This window comes from Salmo salar, chromosome 21, assembly GCF_965601325.2.
Source record: "Salmo salar chromosome 21, fSalSal1, whole genome shotgun sequence".
Taxonomy (NCBI): domain Eukaryota; kingdom Metazoa; phylum Chordata; class Actinopteri; order Salmoniformes; family Salmonidae; genus Salmo; species Salmo salar.
In genome coordinates this window covers 36,740,140-36,760,040 of record NC_138311.1, presented here as the reverse complement: position 1 = coordinate 36,760,040, position 19,901 = coordinate 36,740,140, and the positions used below count along the sequence as shown (strand labels likewise).

Genomic DNA, 19,901 nt, shown 5'->3' with positions numbered 1-19,901 from the left:
TCGAAGCAATCTTGAAGCGTGGAATCCGATTGGTCAGACCAACATTGGATAGACCTAAGCACGGGCACTTTCTGTTTTAGTTTCTGCCTATAGGAGGGGAGCAACAAGATGGAGTCATGGTCAGATTTGCCAAAAGGAGGGTGGGGGAGGGCCTTGTATGCATCGCGGAAGTTAGAGTAGCAATGGTCGAGTGTGTTACTGCAATCGATATGCTGATAGAATTTAAGTAGCCTTGTTCTCAAATTAGCTTTGTTAAAATCCCCAGCTATAATAAATACAGCCTCAGGATATATGGTTTCCAGTTTGCATAAAGTCCAGTGAAGTTCCTTGATGGCCGTCTTTGTATCCACTTGCGGGGGGATATACACGGCTGTGACAATAACCAAGGAGAGTTCTCTTGGGAGATAATACGGTCGGCATTTGATTGTGAGGAATTCTAGGTCAGGTGAACAAAAGGACTTGAGTTCCTGTATGTTGTTACAATTACACCATGAGTCGTTAATCATGAAACATACACCCCCGCCCTTCTTCTTACCGGAGAGATGTTTATTCCTGTTGGTGCGATGCACTGACTCCGACAGCATGTCCCAAGCTAACCATGTTTCCGTGAAACAGAGTATGTTACAATCTCATATATCTCTTTGGAAAACAACTCTTGCCATGATTTCGTCGACTTTGTTAACTAGGGACTGGACATTAGCGAGTAATGTACTCGGAAGCAGTGGGTGGTGTGTGCGCATCCGAAGCCTCACTAGAAGACCGCTGCAGCACCCTCTCCTAAGGCGTCGTTTTGGGTCGGCCTCTGGAATCAGTTCAAATGCCCTGGGAGGTGCAGACAAAGGATCCGCTTTGGGAAAGTCGTATTCCTGGTCGTAGTGCTGGTAAGTTGACGTCTCTCTGATATCCAATAGTTCTTCCCGGCTGTATGTAATAACACTTAAGGTTTTCTGGGCTAACAATGTAAGAAATAATACATAAAAAAACGAAATACTGCACAGTTTCCTAAGGACTAGAAGCGAAACTGCCATCTCTATCGGAGCCATCTTTCTACATACACACTATACACACACGTACACATGGATTTTGTACAGTAGATATGTGGTAGTGGTGGAGTAGGGGCCTGAGGGCACACAGTGTGTTGTGAAATCTGTGAATGTATTGCAATGTTCTTAAAATTGTATAACTGCCTTAATTTTGTTTGACCCCAGGAAGAGTAGCTGCTGCCTTGGCAGGAACCAATGGGAATACATAATAGATACAGTACAGTGAATGCATAGGGAATCAATTCCTACAGGGAATTGAGCCCGCGACCTTGGCAGTGTTGTCATCGTGACACTCTTACCAACCAAGCCACACGGGACCATAGCATAGGTTGGTCTATCCACTGAGGGACAGTAGCTCTGAAGGTTGCCCTATGTAATCGCTGCAGGAATTGAACCCACAACCTTGGCATGTAAGGTGTTGGGAGTACAGAGCAGGTTCTAGTATCTACTAAGTGAGGTTGTCCTACTCCTAGCCAACTCATCAGAAGTCTCACTGAGTAGCTGTCTGGTTGGTTGACAGACAGACAGACAGACAGACAGACAGACGGGTTTGATTGTGTTTGAATACCAAATTGTCCGTGCAGAGCTGCACTCATACGGAAAATTGGATCATTAAATTTGCATAATTTACATTGCTCAAACAGGAGTTGTTTCTATGAGGGAGAAAAGTAAAGAAAAAGGTTTTGGACAGAATTGAACAATATGGGGGGTGTTGTTGGTATCACCATCTGTTTATAGAGAGAGATGTAATGATGGGGAACACATGTACATGTACGCACGTACACACACACACACACACACACACACACACACACACACACACACACACACACACACACACACACACAAACACTCAGGAAGTATGTTCTCCTAGATAGCTTCAGTCAAATATGCAAAGCGAGGAAGCAGAAACGAGGTCAGTGTTAGAGACATCACCACTTTAGAAACAGAGAGACTGTCTGGCTGTTCATAATTTACTAGTTTCAACATGCCATTACATTTTCATTTAGGAGCCTTTAGTGTAGCTTTCCTAAACTGCAGGAGTGTGAAATCTGAATCATCATTAGCATTACACAGCACTCTTCCTTTTGAAAAACAAACCACTGAATGTTATTTTAAAGCAGATTAATCCCAGAATGGTTCAACTAAATGAATAGCTTGGATAATCAAAATGTGATTCTGTTGAGTTTTTCCAGTCCCCTCATCATCACCAACATTAGGCTTTGCTTTGTGACTGATTTCTGTTTTGTTGTTCATTTGTGTGCTTGTTGCTTACTGCAATTCAGCTTTTAGCTGCCAATGTATACATAATACTAAACTATCACCCACGGCTGGGATGTTGTGAGGACCGTTCGTGAATAACTCCCTAATGACTTAATTCCAACAAACATCATGTTAGACCAACCTGTCAAATATGAATACATAAAAGGCTGAAATGTGGCCCCTGACTCAAACAGACAACATATCCCTCACTCAGAGTAAATAACAAACTTTCCCCCAAAAAGATGCTGCTAAACATGTTCTGGTATAAATTACCCTGAATAATTATGACTAACTGCACGGGAGAAGTTAATACTCTTTGGTTACCCACAATAAACTTGACCGCAGTTGCTGTTATCGCATGAAACCAACATTTTGAGATAAATATATTTTTTGAAGATGTGTATACTGCCATCTAGTGGAATGTTTGCTTAAGGTTTGCATCACACAGACCCTTAATCCCAAATTAACCCCTTCCCCCATCCACCAATCCCATCTATCCCATCAGAGGGCAAGATGGAGCAACAACCATATTGTTTACACCTATCCAATCCTATCAAAGTGCCTAGGCCGTAGGGGCGAGGGGTTGGTTTGGGGAGTGAGGGAACGAGGGATTGGGGATAAAAGTTCCACTGCAGTTTATGCAACAAGCCCCCTGCTACATCCTGTAATTAGGTTATCATCAGGCTGATGATGAGTGAGAAGAGACCCCTCAGTATAAAGCCATGAAGTTCTGTTGTGGAATGATGCTTTAGTTGACCCAGTTAGATGACATAGTTAGTTCACATAGTTAGTTGACCCAGTTAGTTGACATTGTTATTTGACCCAGTTAGTTGACATAGTTAATTGACCCAGTTAGTTGACATTGTTATTTGACCCAGTTAGTTGACATAGTTAGTTGACCCAGTTAGTTGACATTGTTATTTGACCCAGTTAGTTGACATTGTTATTTGACCCAGTTAGTTGACAGGGTTAGTTGACCTAGTTAGTTGACCCAGTAAGCTGACACTGTGAAACAGGAAGAAACTGTCAAATAGGCATCATCAGTCCCTCCACACCAGAGACTATGTGTGTGTGTGTGTGTGTGTGTGTGTGTGTGTGTGTGTGTGTGTGTGTGTGTGTGTGTGTGTGTGTGTGTGTGTGTGTGTGTGTGTGTGTGTGTGTGTGTGTGTGTCTGTGTGTGTGTGTGTGTCTGTGTGTGTGTCTGTGTGTATGTGTGTGTGTGTCTCCACACCACCAACACCAGAGCCTGTCTCCAGTCCTGCAGCTGTAAGCTGTAATTACATATGTCCGGCTCAGACCACCCCAAATAATGGCACGGCTCATTAAAGTTTCAGTGCAACAGACACCCCTGCTGTGTTTAAAAATGTAGCTGTAGAACGGCTCAACTGTTGTGTGCTGGTCAAATGCATCCAATCCAACTTCACTCCAAACTAAGAATGACAGAAGGACACCCACTCTGATCAAATATAAGGAAGACAGCTGTGTGTCGACTGTCAACTAAAGGAGTCAGAATCTCCTATTTCTACACAGACAAATACTGCATTTCACAAGCATTTCACAGGAGCCCTTTATTCATACAGACTCTGCTTTTAGCAGGGTTCAGAGAGCCCGCTTTTCTAAAATTCTATACCCAAATACACCAGACAGACATTGTGGATTACTCTAATGTCTGCAAAGCCTGTCCTAAGAAGAAGGCTTTATGAATCCACTATTACATTCCATCATCTGACCTTCATTGACCTCTACAAACACACACACACACACACACACACACACACACACACACACACACACACACACACACACACACACACACACACACACACACAGACACACACACACACACACACACACACACACACACACACACACACACACACACACACACACACACACACACACACACACATACCTGTGTTCACTACATTAACCCCCCCAGCTGTACTGTAGGATGAAAAAGTTTCAGCATGAGCTGCCTATGAACACTTTTCACTGTAATTGCTGTTTATTGGGGGTGTGTGTGGCCCCAGCACAGAGGGCTGATGTTGCTGCTACTGTGGTGTGTGTGTGTGTGTGTGTGTGTGTGTGTGTGTGTGTGTGTGTGTGTGTGTGTGTGTGTGGTGTGTGTGTGTGTGTGTGTGTGTGTGTGTGTGTGTGTGTGTGTGTGTGTGTGTGGAAATGTGTGTGTGAGAAGCCATGCGAGGGGGTTGTTACAGCAGGACGGACACAGGCCACCTGACAACTAACCCCCATCAACCTCCCAGGGGCCACGGACCTTGTCACACACAAACACTCTCTCGTGCAAGACATCAACAACACCTCCTCTAAACCACCACTGTCACTCACTCCATCGCTCTGTCCTTTCAGCCTGGGAAGATATGGAGGAGGTAGCGTCTGTTCGGCTCCAACTGTCAATCAATCAGGAGTCAACCTCACAGCATGTACATCATTCCAGAATCAGCCACACTGTTCAATAACTTTATGGCCATATTGAAAAAACTTGGATACTTAGATTATTCATCAAATTTCAGACAATATGTCCCTGTCTCTTCAAAACTCTTAACTGTTTACCAAGCTTTAATTCAGAGAGACCGTACATTTGCCTTATCTGTTTACGTCTCTTTTTTAAAGTGATGCAATTTAAGTTACACCATGTTGAAGTAAAGCCAGTCTGGAAAGACTATCTTTATCCACTGCCTACGGTTGGAGCATTTATTTATTTTGCACTAGTCTGTACAGAGTAACTCAACTCAACATTTCCACAGCCAGCCAGGCACTAAACAGTCATGATGAGTGTATTTAAACAAGGAGCCAAAAACCTGGGCTTAGCACTGAGCCCTCTTTCATGAAATTGAGTGAGCTGCTAATTCACATTAAATCATCTGTTTTAAAGAGGAAATCGCTCTCTCTGTATGCACGTCACACACAAAGCATAAAGAAAACAACAAAAGGTCAAAGCAGAGAATTTGGCCTTCAGTCAAATATGTAGAATATGAAGAATATGAAAATCCTTAGGCCACTCCTGGTGAGAGTATGGAGGCAGCGATTACAGCAGTAGTAAACAGAACACACACACACACACACACACACACACACACACACACACACACACACACACACACACACACACACACACACCACACACACACACACACACACACACACACACACTGATTGGCATGGGAAAGTAAACAAAATTGTCACAGATAGGTGCAGTGAAATGTGTTGTTTTACAGGGTCAGTCATAGTAGTACAGCACTCCTGGAGAAAATTAGGGTTAAATGTCTATCAACAGATTTTTCACCTGGACGGCTCAGGTATCCGAACCAGCAACCTTTCGGTTACCAACCGCAATGCTCTAACCGCCTGGCTACCTGCAGCCCAAAGTAGCTAAGTCTGTTTCAAAATAGTCACCCCAAACACCCAACAAAAACACATGTATTTGTCCCTCTCGTCAGGCACGGGGCACTGTAGACATGGAAAGGTTAACATTAATATTCATTTTCCCAAATAATAATTAAATAGGATCTCCGTGCAAAGTTTGTCAAACCGAGCAGTGAAAGAAAACAACAAAATGGCTGAGAGGGATGACCAAGCCATGTGTGCGTCCCAAATTACACCTTATTCCCTATGCAATGCACTACTTTTGACTAGGCACTATATAGGGAATAGGGTGCCATTTGGGACACAACCTTGGTTCTGAGTCAAATGCTGCAAACCAAACTCAGCATGCATCACCATCACCACCACCTCTAGTCTGTTAACGTCTCTAGAAGAGAAAGTACAACAGTCCAATCCTTGTCATTTCGATAGAGTTATCTGTGGGCGTAAGAGAGTGCTCTCTCTAGTCACTATAGACCCCTTAGTCAGATCCCCCTTCAGAGACATCTCTCATCTGATATCAAAGGCACTACCTTGTAAAATAAAGGTAAAAAAAATGAAGAACTTTTGGCCACCTATGTTTACGGCTCTGGAGTAGAATACAGACCTTGTCATTTCTACAGTTGACGTCGGAAGTTTACATACACTTTAGCCAAATACATTTAAACTCAGTTTTTCACAATTCTTGACATTTAATTCTAGTAAAAATTCCCTGTTTTAGGTCAGTTAGGATCACCACTTTACATTAAGAATGTGAATTGTCAGAATAATAGTAGAGAGAATGATTTATTTAAGCTTTTATTTCTTTCATCACATTCCCAGTGGGTCAGAAGTTTACATACACTCAATTAGTATTTGGTAGCATTGCCTTTAAATTGTTTAACTTGGGTCAAACGTTTTGGGTAGCCTTCCACAAGATCCCACAATAAGTTGGGTGAATTTTGGCCCATTCCTCCTGACAGAGCTCGTGTAACTGAGTCAAGTTTGTAGGCATCCTTGCTCGCACACGCTTTTTCAGTTCTACCAACAAGTGTTCTATAGGATTGAGGTCAGGGCTTTGTGATGGCCACTCCAATACCTTGACTTTGTTGTCCTTACGCCATTTTGCCACAACTTTGGAAGTATGCTTGGGGTCACTGTCCATTTGGAAGATGCATTTGCGACCAAGCTTTAACTTCTTGACTGATGTCTTGACACGTTGTTTCAATATATCCACATAATTTTCCATCCTCATGATGCCATCTATTTTGTGAAGTACACCAGTCCCTCCTGCAGCAAAGCACCCCCACAACATGATGCGGCCATTCCCGTGCTTCACGGTTGGGATGGTGTTCTTCGGCTTGCAAGCCTCCCCCTTTTTCCTCCAAACATAATGATGGTCATCTTTGTCCCCATGTGCAGTTGCAAACCGTAGTCTGGCTTTTTTATGCCGGTTTTGAAGCAATGGCTTCTTCCTCGCTGAGCTGCCTTTCAGGTTATGTCGATATAGGACTCATTTTACTGTGGATATAGATACGTTTGTACCTGTTTCCTCCAGCATCTTCACAAGGTCCTTTGCTGTTGTTCTGGGATTGATTTGCACTTTTTGCACCAAAGTACGTTCAACCTCTAGGAGACAGAACGCGTCTCCTTCCTGAGCGGTATGACGGCTGCGTGGTCCCATGGTGTTTATACTTGCGTACTATTGTTTGTACAGATGAACGTGGTACCTTCAGGCGTTTGGAAATTGCTCCCAAGGATGAACCAGACTTGTGGAGGTCTACAATTCTTTTCTGAGGTCTTGGCTGATTTCTTTTGATTTGCCCATGATGTCAAGCAAAGAGGCACTGAGTTTGAAGGTAGGCCTTGAAATACATCCACAGGTACACCTCCAATTGCCTCAAATGATGTCAGTTAGCCTTTCACACGCTTCTAAAGCCATGACATCATTTTCTGGAATTTTCCAAGCTGTTTAAAGGCACAGTCAACTTAGTGTATGTAAACTTCTGACCCACTGTAATTGTGATACAATAAGTGAAATAATCTGTCTGTCAAAAATTGTTGGAAAAATTACTTGTGTCATGCAGATGTCCTAACCGAATTGCCAAAACTATAGTTTGTTAACAAGAAATTTGTGGAGTGGTTGGAAAACGAGTTTTAATGACTCCATCCTAAGTGTATGTAAACTTCTGACTTCAACTGTATATAGATATCTGTGGATGTAGGAGAGTAGCAGCGTTCCCTTCCCTGGGCAGGCTTTGCTAGTCAGTATGGACCTCATAGCCAGGTCTCCCTTGGGAGAGGTCTCTCTTCTGACCTCAATGACACTACCTGGTTAAAGGGGCAATCTGGGATTGAAAAATCAATGAAGTGGTCATCCCACCATTTGTTTAGGCAGCCAAGGGATAGGTCTGGAGAAATGAAACCAAACAAATAGAAAGAAACATTTGACAGAAAAAATAATTCACTGTGGGCCTACCTGTACTACTGCTGGTGGTGCTGGTACTAAGGGTTAGTGTAGAGGTGGGTAGAGACCCAGTAGCTGGTGCCGGAGCCGGAGGAACCTCCCCATTGTTCATCTGTTTGATCCTCTTCAGGTGGGACCTCCCGTTGTAGTGCACCTGGGCCTGAGCCTGGGAGTTCAGCTGGATGTTACACACGTCACACATCGAGTAGAACAGCTTCTTCTTCTCCTGCTGCTGCTGCTGTATATCCATGTTGATCTGGGCTTGGCTGTTGGTGGTAGGGTCCATCCCCATCAGCTGATTCAGCTCCAGACAGCCTTGGAAGGGGAAGGCCATCTGGCCATGCTCTATGAAGTGGGCAGGACTCAGCGGTGTCTTCATACCTGCAGTAGACAATGACAACAATGGATTAGAATGATAGACTTCGCTACCATAAAGCAAACTTGGTGCAGGCACACACACCCACTCGCACACGCAGGCACGCCAAAGCCCCTGGGACTGTGTAACGGAGCTTCCTAAGGTAGAGCTAGAGCTCAGCTCCACCTATGATGATATCGCTATACTGTCTGACAGTCTGGTCCCACAGCGTCATTCATACTGTCTGACAGTCTGGTGCCCAGCGCACGCCCGCGTCGGGCCACGCGTCTCATACTGTCTGACAGTCTGGTGCCACAGCGCCCGTCGACGTCTGGGCCCGCGCACGCCTATCTGACAGTCTGGTGCCACAGCGTCATTCATACTGTCTGACAGTCTGGTGCCACAGCGTCATTCATACTGTCTGACAATCTGGTTCCACAGCGTCATTCATACTGTCTGACAGTCTGGTGCCACAGTGAGCATCCTTCATACTGTCTGACAGTCTGGTGCCACAGCGTCATTCATACTGTCTGACAATCTGGTTCCACAGCGTCATTCATACTGTCTGACAGTCTGGTGCCACAGTGAGCGTCCTTCATACTGTCTGACAGTCTGGTGCCACAGCATCCTTCACACTGTCTGACAGTCTGGTGCCACAGCGTCATTCATACTGTCTGACAGTCTGGTGCCACAGCGTCATTCATACTGTCTGACAGTCTGGTCCCACAGCATCCTTCACACTGTCTGACAGTCTGGTGCCACAGCGTCATTCATACTGTCTGACAATCTGGTTCCACAGCGTCATTCATACTGTCTGACAGTCTGGTCCCACAGCGTCATTCATACTGTCTGACAGTCTGGTGCCACAGCGTCATTCATACTGTCTGACAGTCTGGTGCCACAGCGTCATTCATACTGTCTGACAGTCTGGCGCCACAGTGTCATTCATACTGTCTGACAGTCTGGTGCCACAACGTCATTCATACTCATTAAACTGGGAATTGCTGCATACCTAAAACTCACAAAATATCCCTTCATAAGCATGAAGAAAATCAATAATGCTGCATTTAAAGCAGCAAATCTTTGCAAATGCTTGCAAATCTTAACACACTTTACTTCTTGTATCATATCTGGCAGGCACCAGGGGTATATCAACAGTCTCTATATTCAGAGTGTGAATTATACCGTGACCTTTGGGGTCTCTATTTACTTCAGAGTGGGAATTATACTGTGATCTTTGGGGTCTCTATTTACTTCAGAGTGTGAATTATACCGTGACATTCGGGGGTCTCTATTTACTTCGGAGTGTGAATTATAATTTGACCTTCGGGAGTCTATTTACTTCAGAGTGTGAATTATACTGTGACCTTCGGGGGTCTCTATTTACTTCGGAGTGTGAATTATAACTTGACCTTCGGCAGTCTATTTACTTCAGAGTGTGAATTATACCGTGATCTTCGTGTGTCTCTATTTACTTTCACGGGACCTCCTATGCGTGCACACTTCTTTTTTATTGGCCTAATAGTAAAGACATGTCATTTGACTGTAAAACATGTCTTATTATCTGACAAATGACTTTTTTTGGAGAAAGAAAAGTTGGGACACGTGAAAACGGGCTGAGATACCGGACTGTGCAGCCACATGGGGGACATTTTTTTTAAACCATGACACAGAAGCGGGGGTAGTCGTTTGATTTGGTATAAGCTATTATTTTATATTTTACCACTGTAGCAGTACACATTGCATTTTAAACAAATAGCAGAATGGTTAAATTAGCATTATTTAGAGACCCCACCAAGGTTTGACTTTGTTGCATTTTGGGGGGCTCATGTCTCATTCAAGGGGTCTGAGAACCCCCTTGGCCCCCGTAATGCGCACTCTGTCTATATCTATGGTTAGTTATGATATCAGGATGAAAGGAAAGGAACATGCTTTTGATTGACTGGAATGGCCAAGCCAACTTCCCCTTGCAGTAGCTTCCTGTGCATGATACTGTTTGTCTTCGTCCAAAACAGCACCCTATTCCCTATGTGGTCAAAGGTAGTGCACTATACTGCATATGGAATATGGTGCCATTTGGGATGCAGTTTGTATCTGTGATGATATAGTGAAAATGGAGGCTGTATTGTATGAGGGAGGACCCATAGTGCAGTGTGGCCATGTTACATGTCCCTCTCACTGGACAGTAAGATAATCCTTCTGACACACGCACACACATACTCCCTCTGACACAGACAGACTGGGTAATCTCTATGGGCAACTGCAGGCTTCTAATCCCAACAGATAAACTTCCTCAGGGCTTAGTGTTGTGGCCATTCAGTTTCATTTACTACTAATCCCTTCCCTCAGAACACCTTTACATTTCACACAACAGGCATGCAAGCAAGGCAAGCACAGTGCAAACAATCAGCATTCAATAGTTTATGTGAATATCCTCAGTGTTTCTTCTGCTAGCAAAGCTGCTGTGTTCAGTGGCTTGTCCTAGTTAGAAGAAGTAAGGAGAACACTTAGAGAAATAATAAATGCTGAATTGCTTTGTTAGGGATGTATTCGTTGTCTGACTCTGTGGCAGGAAGATGTCTTGTACTGTAAGTGTGTGTGTGTGTGTGTGTGTGTGTGTGTGTGTGTGTGTGTGTGTGTGTGTGTGTGTGTGTGTGTGTGTGTGTGTGTGTGTGTGTTTGTAGGCTCTCCTTCTTGAAGGGTCGGAAACAGGGACAGATCTGACTACACGGTCATTCCATCAGACAGGGAGTCAGGGGACTAGAGGGCCAGGGAGACAGGGAGCCAGAGGGAGGGCAGGGTCCAGGCAGTGTGGCCTCACACACCACCAGCCCACATCAACATACACACACTAGTGAGGTTATGTTTGATGCCGGAGCTCTGAGGCATGCGCCAATGCCTGTATAACTTTATCAGAAGCACGTGTTCAATGACGTCCGAATCTTCGTTTCCACCTGATTGGTTTGGTATTGGCTTCGGTAGTAGATAAAAAGGCTACGCTGTGCACGCTCAAAGGTGTGTGGGACGTCATCTATAATAATTTGGCTGCTCTAAATTCTTTTGACCAGCAGGTACCACTAGCATACACTGTGTTGATCAAAGCCTAGATTAATGAACCTACTTTAGACACAATTGGCAGGAAAACCTCAACGCTTCAAGAATCTTTGTTTCCCCATTACTAACACACACCATGACAGTGACCTCCAGCAACAATGAGACGTTACTAGGCTTCCTCAACTGCAAAGGGTACTCTTCTCCTTGAAGATGGTACACAGCAAACTCGCTAGTGTTAAATCAACACTGAGAGTGAGGACCCATATAGACACTGGAACAAGGTTAATGATAACATATGCATTTAGGATCTTACTTGGTGATGTTCACAGCACAGACTACAGATGAATGCACAAAGTATGTCTATGTCACTAACAAATTCAGTCATGGATGGTAACTTTACAAATCACTTTAAAATGCAAGGCAGTCTGAGAAATATGCAAATAAAGCTTCACACTAAGCATTGTGTTAAGTCAACACTGTTCAGTGTCTATACGGGTCCACACGTTCAGTGTTAATTTAACAGTGGGGAATTTGCTGGGTACTTAATGGTATTCCATTGGGTATTATAACAATACTTTACAACAAATACCATGTTACAATCTTTCTACTTGCTCTTTAAACCAAGTAAATATGTTCATCTTAAATCAAGCTACTCACTGTTAGCAGTTGTTGTAATTTTATCAGTAACTTACTGTATTTATCAACAGTATGATACTGTATAAACTGAATAGAGTAGATTACTGTAGAATGAACAGGAAAATATTGTGCATTTGTTTCACAGCACACCTTTCAGTAATTTCAAAAGTAAAACAATGTAGCATGCACAGTAAAATACTATAAATATGTTTTACAGTATTAATTATGGTGCATTGTGGTACAATGTTGTTGGTGGGGAGAGAGTCTCTGGGTCATTAACATATTTTAAGGCTTGCCTTGTAAGCAGCTCTATTTGTTGCACCCCAAAGTGAGAATGCTGTACCCACACAGACTACAGAAATGTACTGTAATTTAGGAGTTCTACAAATCTTGTCTTAAAACTCTGCAGTAGTTTACAGGCCAATTGCTGCTAGTAATTTACTGTAATTCAGAATACAGAACCATACACCATTTTTGGAGCGCCAAAAATCTTTTGAACACTAGTGGGTGCATGGTATTGTTGTTTTTCACATTTTCAAATATTTATGGCGTGTCTTGAAAGAGGCTATATTTGCTGCATCCATTAGTGAGAGTGCTTCAAGAGTTTAAGTGATATGTGGTAGTGGTTTGCTAACAATAACATCTATATAGGAGACAGAGCAGAGTGGCAGCAAGTCTCAAACTTTTAATGGTTGAGTGTTTAGCCATGTCCTTTTGATCTGTTTTGGCTTGCAATCACTGTCAGTTTAGAAGCATTTGTTAAAGCTTAAATTGCAAGTGATATAAAACACCAAATATCAGTTGATATGCTGTAATATATAAATACACTTTAACTTTTAACAATTGCTGATCATATTTTCAATTCATTTAACAATAAAGTGCTGTTTGGCTATATAAAATAAACATCCTCTCACTGTCAAGTGCGTTTATTTTCAGCAAACTTAACGTGTAAATATTTGTATGAACATAAGACTCAACAACTGAGACATAAACTGAACAAGTTCCACAGACATGTGACTAACAGAAATGGAATAATGTGTCCCTGAACAAAGGGGGGGTCAAAATCAAAAGTAACAGTCAGTATCTGGTGTGGCCACCAGCTGCATTAAGTACTGCAGTGCATCTCCTCCTCATGGACTGCACCAGATTTGCCAGTTCTAGCTGTGAGATGTTACCCCACTCTTCCACCATGGCACCTGCAAGTTCCCGGACATTTCTGGGGGGAATGGCCCTAGCCCTCACCCTCCGATCCAACAGGTCCCAGACGTGCCCAATGGGATTGAGATCTGGGCTCTTCGCTGGCCATGGCAGAACACTGACATTCCTGTCTTGCAGGAAATCATGCACAGAATGAGCAGTATGGCTGGTGGCATTGTCATGCTGGAGGGTCATGTCAGGATGAACCTGTAGGAAGGGTACCACATGAGGGAGGAGGATGTCTTCCCTGTAACGCACAGCGTTGAGATTTCCTGCAATGACTACAAGCTCAGTCCGATGATGCTGTGACACCGCCCCAGGCCATGACAGACCCTCCACCTCCAAATCGATCCCGCTCCAGAGTACAGGCCTCAGTGTAAGGCTCATTCCTTCGACGATAAATGCGAATCTGACCATCACCCCTGGTGAAATAAAAACCGCGACTCGTCAGTAAAGAGCACTTTTTGCCAGTCCTGTCTGGTCCAGCGATGGTGGGTTTGTGCCCATAGGCGATGTTGTTGCCGGTGATTTCTGGTGAGGACCTGCCTTACAACAGGCCTACAAGCCCTCAGTCCAGCCTCTCTCAGCCTATTTTGGACAGTTTGAGCACTGATGGAGGGATTGTGTGTTCCTGGTGTAACTCGGGCAGTTGTTGTTGCCATCCTGTTCCTCTCCCGCAGGTGTGACGTTCGGATGTACTGATCCTGTGCAGGTGTTGTTACATGTGGTCTGCCACTGCGAGGACGCTCAGCTGTCCGTCCTGTCTCCCTGTTGCGCTTTCTTAGGTGTCTCACAGTACTGACATTGCAATTTATTGCCCTGGCCACATCTGCAGTCCTCATGCCTCCTTGCAGCATCAGTAGAAAGGCATCTTTAGTGTCCTAAGTTTTCATAACTGTGACCTGAATAGCCTACCGTCTGTAAGCTGTTAGTGTTTTAACGACCGTTCCACAGGTGCATGTTCATTAATTGTTTATGGTTCATTGAACAAGAATGGGAAACAGTGTTAAAACCCTTTACAATGAAGATCTGTGAAGTTATTTGGATTTGGACTAATTATCTTTGAAAGACAGGGTCCTGAAAAAGGGACACTTCTTTTTTTGCTGAGTTTATATCAATGGTTCATTTTCTTCCCCTCATGCTTTAAACTGTGGAGTATCGCAGGGCAGCTGCCTTGGACCACTTCTTTACTTAATATATACCAATGACCTCAAGCTACTATATTTGCAGGTGATACTACACTTTATATAGCAAGACAATCGGTTGAACAGGTACAGCAAGCTCTACAAGTAGATTTGGAAAATATCATGGAGTGGGTTTGCCAGAACAAACTTGTTTTAAACACCAAGAAAACCAAAGTTATGTTGGTCTGTTCCACCAGGGAAAGGCAAACACAGCATGGGATACAATTAATTATGGGGGGAGTACAAATTGAGGAAGTGCCAGAAACCAAACTACTTGGAGTGCAGCTAGACAACTGCTTATCATGGTCGTCTCAAATAACTAATCTATGTAAAAAAATATATATATATATTATAACTGCATGCATGATTAGAAGGATAGCTAAATATTTACCGGGAAAGATTCTTAAGCAAATAACACAAGCATTAGTTTAGAGTCAGGTGAACTACTGTTCTGTGTTCTGGGGAAATGCATCATCAAGTGAAGTTAGGAGGCTGCAGTTTGCACAGAACAAATCAGCAATGATTGGTGAAGATGGAGGTATGGTGGAGATATGGTTCTTCTGTTGTAGTCATGCTCAATTCTCTTGGTTGGTCATCAATCAACAAGATCATTGAAAAAAACATATTTTATTTCATAATATACACCATTTAAAACGGCCAAACTCTATTCACAACAGTATTCAGTTGGTAAGAGACAGACATTCAGTAAATACTAGGAATAGATTGTCCACTATCTATGTGTTATCCAGACAGAAAAGAGAAATAGGCAAAATAACATTTCGATTTAGAACAATAAAGAAATGGAATAATTTATCTGAGCAAACCAGAAACCTTTCAATATATAAATTCAAACAATACTTTAAAACCATGTAAATGTAATACATAGGAAAATTGTGCTGGACTATGGTAGATGAAGAATCAATCTATCTTTTTAGACTGTTAGAGTATTAATCTGGTCAATATGTTAGTGTATTATGTCTGTTTGTAACAGTGTGTTTTATGTGAAAATGTGAACATATTATGAAATTGTATATTAATGTTTAAGGACACATGGAAGATTAGTCAAAATGAGGATCCTACTAAAATAATATAAAATGTCATTGCACAGGTGCACCCTGTGCTGGGGACAATAAAAAGCCACTCTAAAATGTGCAGTTTTGTCACAAACACAATGCCATAGATGTCTCAAGTTTTGAGGGAGCGTGCATTTGGCATGCAGACTGAAGGAATGTCTACCTGAGCTGTTGCAGGATAATTGAATGTTCATTTCTCTACCATAAGCCACCTCAAATAGCATTTTAGAAAATTTGGCAGTACGTCCAACTGGTGTCACAACAGTAGACCATGTGTAATCATGCCAGCCCACGATCTCCACATCCAGCTTCTTCGCCTGCGGGATCGTCTTAGACAAAACACCTGGACAGCCTATGAAACTGAGGAGTATTTCTGTCTGTAATAAAGCCCTTTTGTGGGGAAAAATGTTTTCTGATTGGCTGGGCCTGGCTCCCCACTGGGTGGGCCTATGCGTGAGCAACATCTGTCAAACTACGACATTTCTCTGAAAACACAGGTATGTCGATTTGCATGGGTCTACTATTATCAGAGAACCTTGGAGTTCGCCAAACAGCAGGTTATTCTGGCTGGAATTGTTACCCTCCTGCCATGTAAATGGCAGTTTCAGATGGGACTAAAATTACAGATGTGGTGTTTTGTACTTGTGCACATAATTACAGTGCATTCGGGAAGTATTCAGACCCCTTGACTTTTTCCATATTTTGCTATGTTACAGCCTTATTCTAAAATGGATAATAGTTTTTTCACTCATCAACCTACACAGAATACCCCAAAACGACAAAGCAAAAACAGGTTTTTAGAAATATAACATATACATAACTATTCAGACCCTTTACTCAGTACTTTGTTGAAGCACCTTTTGCAGTGATTACAACCTCGAGTCTTCTTGGGTATGACGCTACATGCTTCGCACACCTGTATGTGCTGAGTTTTTCCCATTCTTCTCTGCAGATCCTCTCAAGCTCTGTCAGGTTGGATGGGGAACGTCTCTGCACAGCTATTTTCAGGTCTCTCCAGAGATGTTCGATCGGATTCAAGTCCGGGCTCCGGCTGGGCCTTTGCCCCAGTCTGAGGTCTTGAGCAGTCTGGAGCAGGATTTCATCAAGGATCTCTCTGTACTTTGCTCCGTTCATCTTTCTCTCAATCCTGACTAGTCTACCAGTCCCTGCTGCTGAAAGACATTGCCACAGCATGATGCTGCCACCACCATGCTTCACCATAGGGATGGTGCAAGGTTTCCTCCACACATGTCTCTCATGATGTTGCCACCACCAAAAGACTCTCAGACCATGAGAAACATGGTTTCTCTGGTTTGATGAAACCAAGATTGAACTCTTTGGCCTGAATGCCAAGCTTGGTTCCTCCAATCTTGGTTTCATCAAACCAGAGAATCTTGTTTCTCATGGTCTGAGAGTCTTTTAGGTGCCTTTTGGCAAACTCCAAGTGGACTGTCATGTGCCTTTCACTGATGAGTGCCTTTCATCTGGCCACTCTACTATAAAGGCCTGATTGGTGGAGTGCTGCAGAGATGGTTGTCGGTCTGGAAGGTTCTCCCATCTCCACAGAGGAGCTCTGGAGTTCTGTCAGAGTGATCAGGGCGGCCCTCCTTGACCAAGGCCCTTATCACCCGATTGCTCAATTTGGCCGGGCGGCCAGCTCTAGGAAGAGTCTTGGTGGTTCAAAACTTCTTCCATTTAAGATTGATGGAGGCCGCTGTGTTCTTGGGGAGCTTTAAAGCTGCAGAATTGTTTTGGTATACTTCCCCAGATCTGTACCTCGTTACAATCCTGTCTCAGAGCTCTATGGACAATTCCTTCAACCTCATGGCTTGGTTTTTGCTCTGACATGCACTGTCAACTGTGGGACTTTATATAGACAGGTGTGTGCCTTTCCAAATCTTGTCCAATCAATTGAATTTACCACAGGTGGACTCCAATCAAGTTGTAGAAACATCTCAAGGATGATCAATGGAAGTAGGATGCACCTGAGATCAATTTCAAGTCTCATTGCAAAGGGTCTGAATACTTATGTAAATAAGGTATTTCTGTTTTTTATTTGAAATACATTTGTCATTATGGGGTATTGTTTGTAGATTAATAAAAAAAATGGAATCCATTTTAGAATAAGGCTGTAACGTAACAACATGTGGAAAAAGTCAAGGAGTCTGAATACTTTCTGAATGCACTGTATATGTCACACCCTGATCTGTTTTCACCTGTCCTTGTGATTGTCTCCACCCCTCTCCAGGTGTCACCCATCTTCCCTATTACCCTCAGTGTATTTATACCTGTGTTCTCTGTTTGTCTGTTGCCAGTTTTTCTTGTCTTGCCAAGTCAACCAGTGTTTTTCCAAGCTCCTGTTTTCCCCGGTCTCTCTTTTCTAGTCCTCCTGGTTCTGACCTTTTGCCTGCCCTGACACTGAGCCCGCCTGCCTGACCATTCTGCCTGTCCCTGACCTTGAGGCTGCATGCCGCCCTGTACCATTTGAACTCTGACCTGGTTATGAACTCTTGCATGTCCTCGACCTGCCTCTTGCCTGCCCCTCGTTGTTTAATAAATATCAGAGACTTGAACCATCTGCCTCCTGTGTCTGCATCTGGGTCTCGCCTTGTGTCGTTATAGTATAAGTAGATGCATGTGGCATTCTGTCAACTTTGAGAAAAACAACTTAGTTGTTGTGCCTGTTGTTCAGAAGCGTATCTGACTTCTCATTGGCTAGAATGGTCCCACCTGATCTCGCATGCCTTCCATCGTTGAGCAGGCATGTACACAGATAGGGTTCTACCTGTACAGACCACATTCCCCTTTGCCCTTTCTGTCTCAAAAGTGCACATTTGGGTGGTGATATAATTTCTCCATAAAAATGTTTTTGTATACATTTATCATCGCTGTTCGGAACCCACTGCCCGCAGGTCGTCATCAAGTTCGCCACCCCCCATCCTTCACTCCTTCTGTTGGATGTGCCTGGATCTGCCCTGTACGGAGCTTGTGTGCGCCCGGTTGCACCTTTTTCCCAGTCTGCCATGTATGGAGATTGTGCGCACCCGGTATCCAAACATGCATGGCTTGAGAGATGCGATCACTGGTCGAGTGTGTGTAGCTAGCTACCTAGTCAGTAAATATCAACAGTGCTGCGACAGAAGCATAACATTTGATTAACACTTGATAACACTTGATTTAGCCTACATCATCATCATCAATATTGGGTCTGGTTGGCTGATACATGCAGCATAGAGATGCAGAAAGACATAGAGAGGTAAATCACAATCAGCAAAAGAAATCGAGCTAGCTAACTTCAAGATTTACATCATCAACAACAATAATCAGCTGATAGCCCACCCTCTTTTCACAATGTCAATCATGTCTTAAGGAGGCACTGTAACCAGCTTGCTTGCAATTTGTGATGAGTGAGTGTATTGTTGCAAAAATGCATTTAAAACATTTTGCTACAGAGGCATTTGGTATGTTGTGAATTTTTAAATCAAGTGGGGGAGGGTGCCCTTTTTTTATTTTGAGCACCTGCCCCCTGAAAGGTCTGTGCACGGCTGTCACGCCCTGACCTGAGCGAGCCTTTTTATTTCTCTATTTAGGTTTGGTCAGGGTGTGATTTGGGTGGGCATTCTGTCTGTATTTCTATGTTGGGGATTGCTTTGTTTTGGCCGGGTATGGCTCCCAATCAGGAACAGCTGTACATCATTGTTGCTGATTGGGAGTCATACTTAGGCAGCATGTTTTTCCTTTGGGTTTTGTGGGAAGATAATTTCTGTTTAGTGTTTGCACCTGACAGAACTGTTTGGCTGTCGGTTTCTTGTCTAACGTGTTCTTTCTTGAATAAATTCATGATGAGCACTAACCACGCTGCGCCTTGGTCTACTCTCTCCAAAGACAGCCGTTACAACGGCCCTGTCGTTGAGGACATGTATTTCCATTGTTAGAGTGGTCACTCATATATCTTGTCAATTTTATATTTGTATTTATTAAACCAGGAAAAGCCCATTGAGACCCAGAGTCTCTTTTTCAAGGGAGACCTGGCCAAGAAGGCAGCAACAATCAATACATTTCAGAATTAAAACATACAACAATACAACTACCATGACACAAGGCGAGACCCTAATCCAGACACAGGAGGCAGATGGTTGGAGTCTTACAGTGTTTATTAATCCAATAGGGCAAGGCAAGAGATTGGTTGTAGATAGGCAAAAGGGTCAAGGTCAGGGCAGGCAGGATGATCAGGCAGGCGGGAAAGTAGTCCAGAGTCAGGCAGGGGTC

The 19,901-nt window shown here is 43.4% G+C and overlaps 1 protein-coding gene across 1 annotated transcript in view; it reads right to left on the bottom strand.

Annotated features, from left to right (window-relative positions):
* LOC106582272 (zinc finger protein 385B) overlaps window positions 1-19,901 on the bottom strand; it is a 175,718-nt gene that overhangs the window by 132,761 nt on the left and 23,056 nt on the right. The window contains exon 2 of the mRNA XM_014165173.3: window positions 8,146-8,514. Coding sequence (XP_014020648.2) covers window positions 8,146-8,512 — 367 coding nt within the window. The 5' untranslated portion in view covers window positions 8,513-8,514. The remainder of the gene's footprint in view (window positions 1-8,145; window positions 8,515-19,901) is intronic.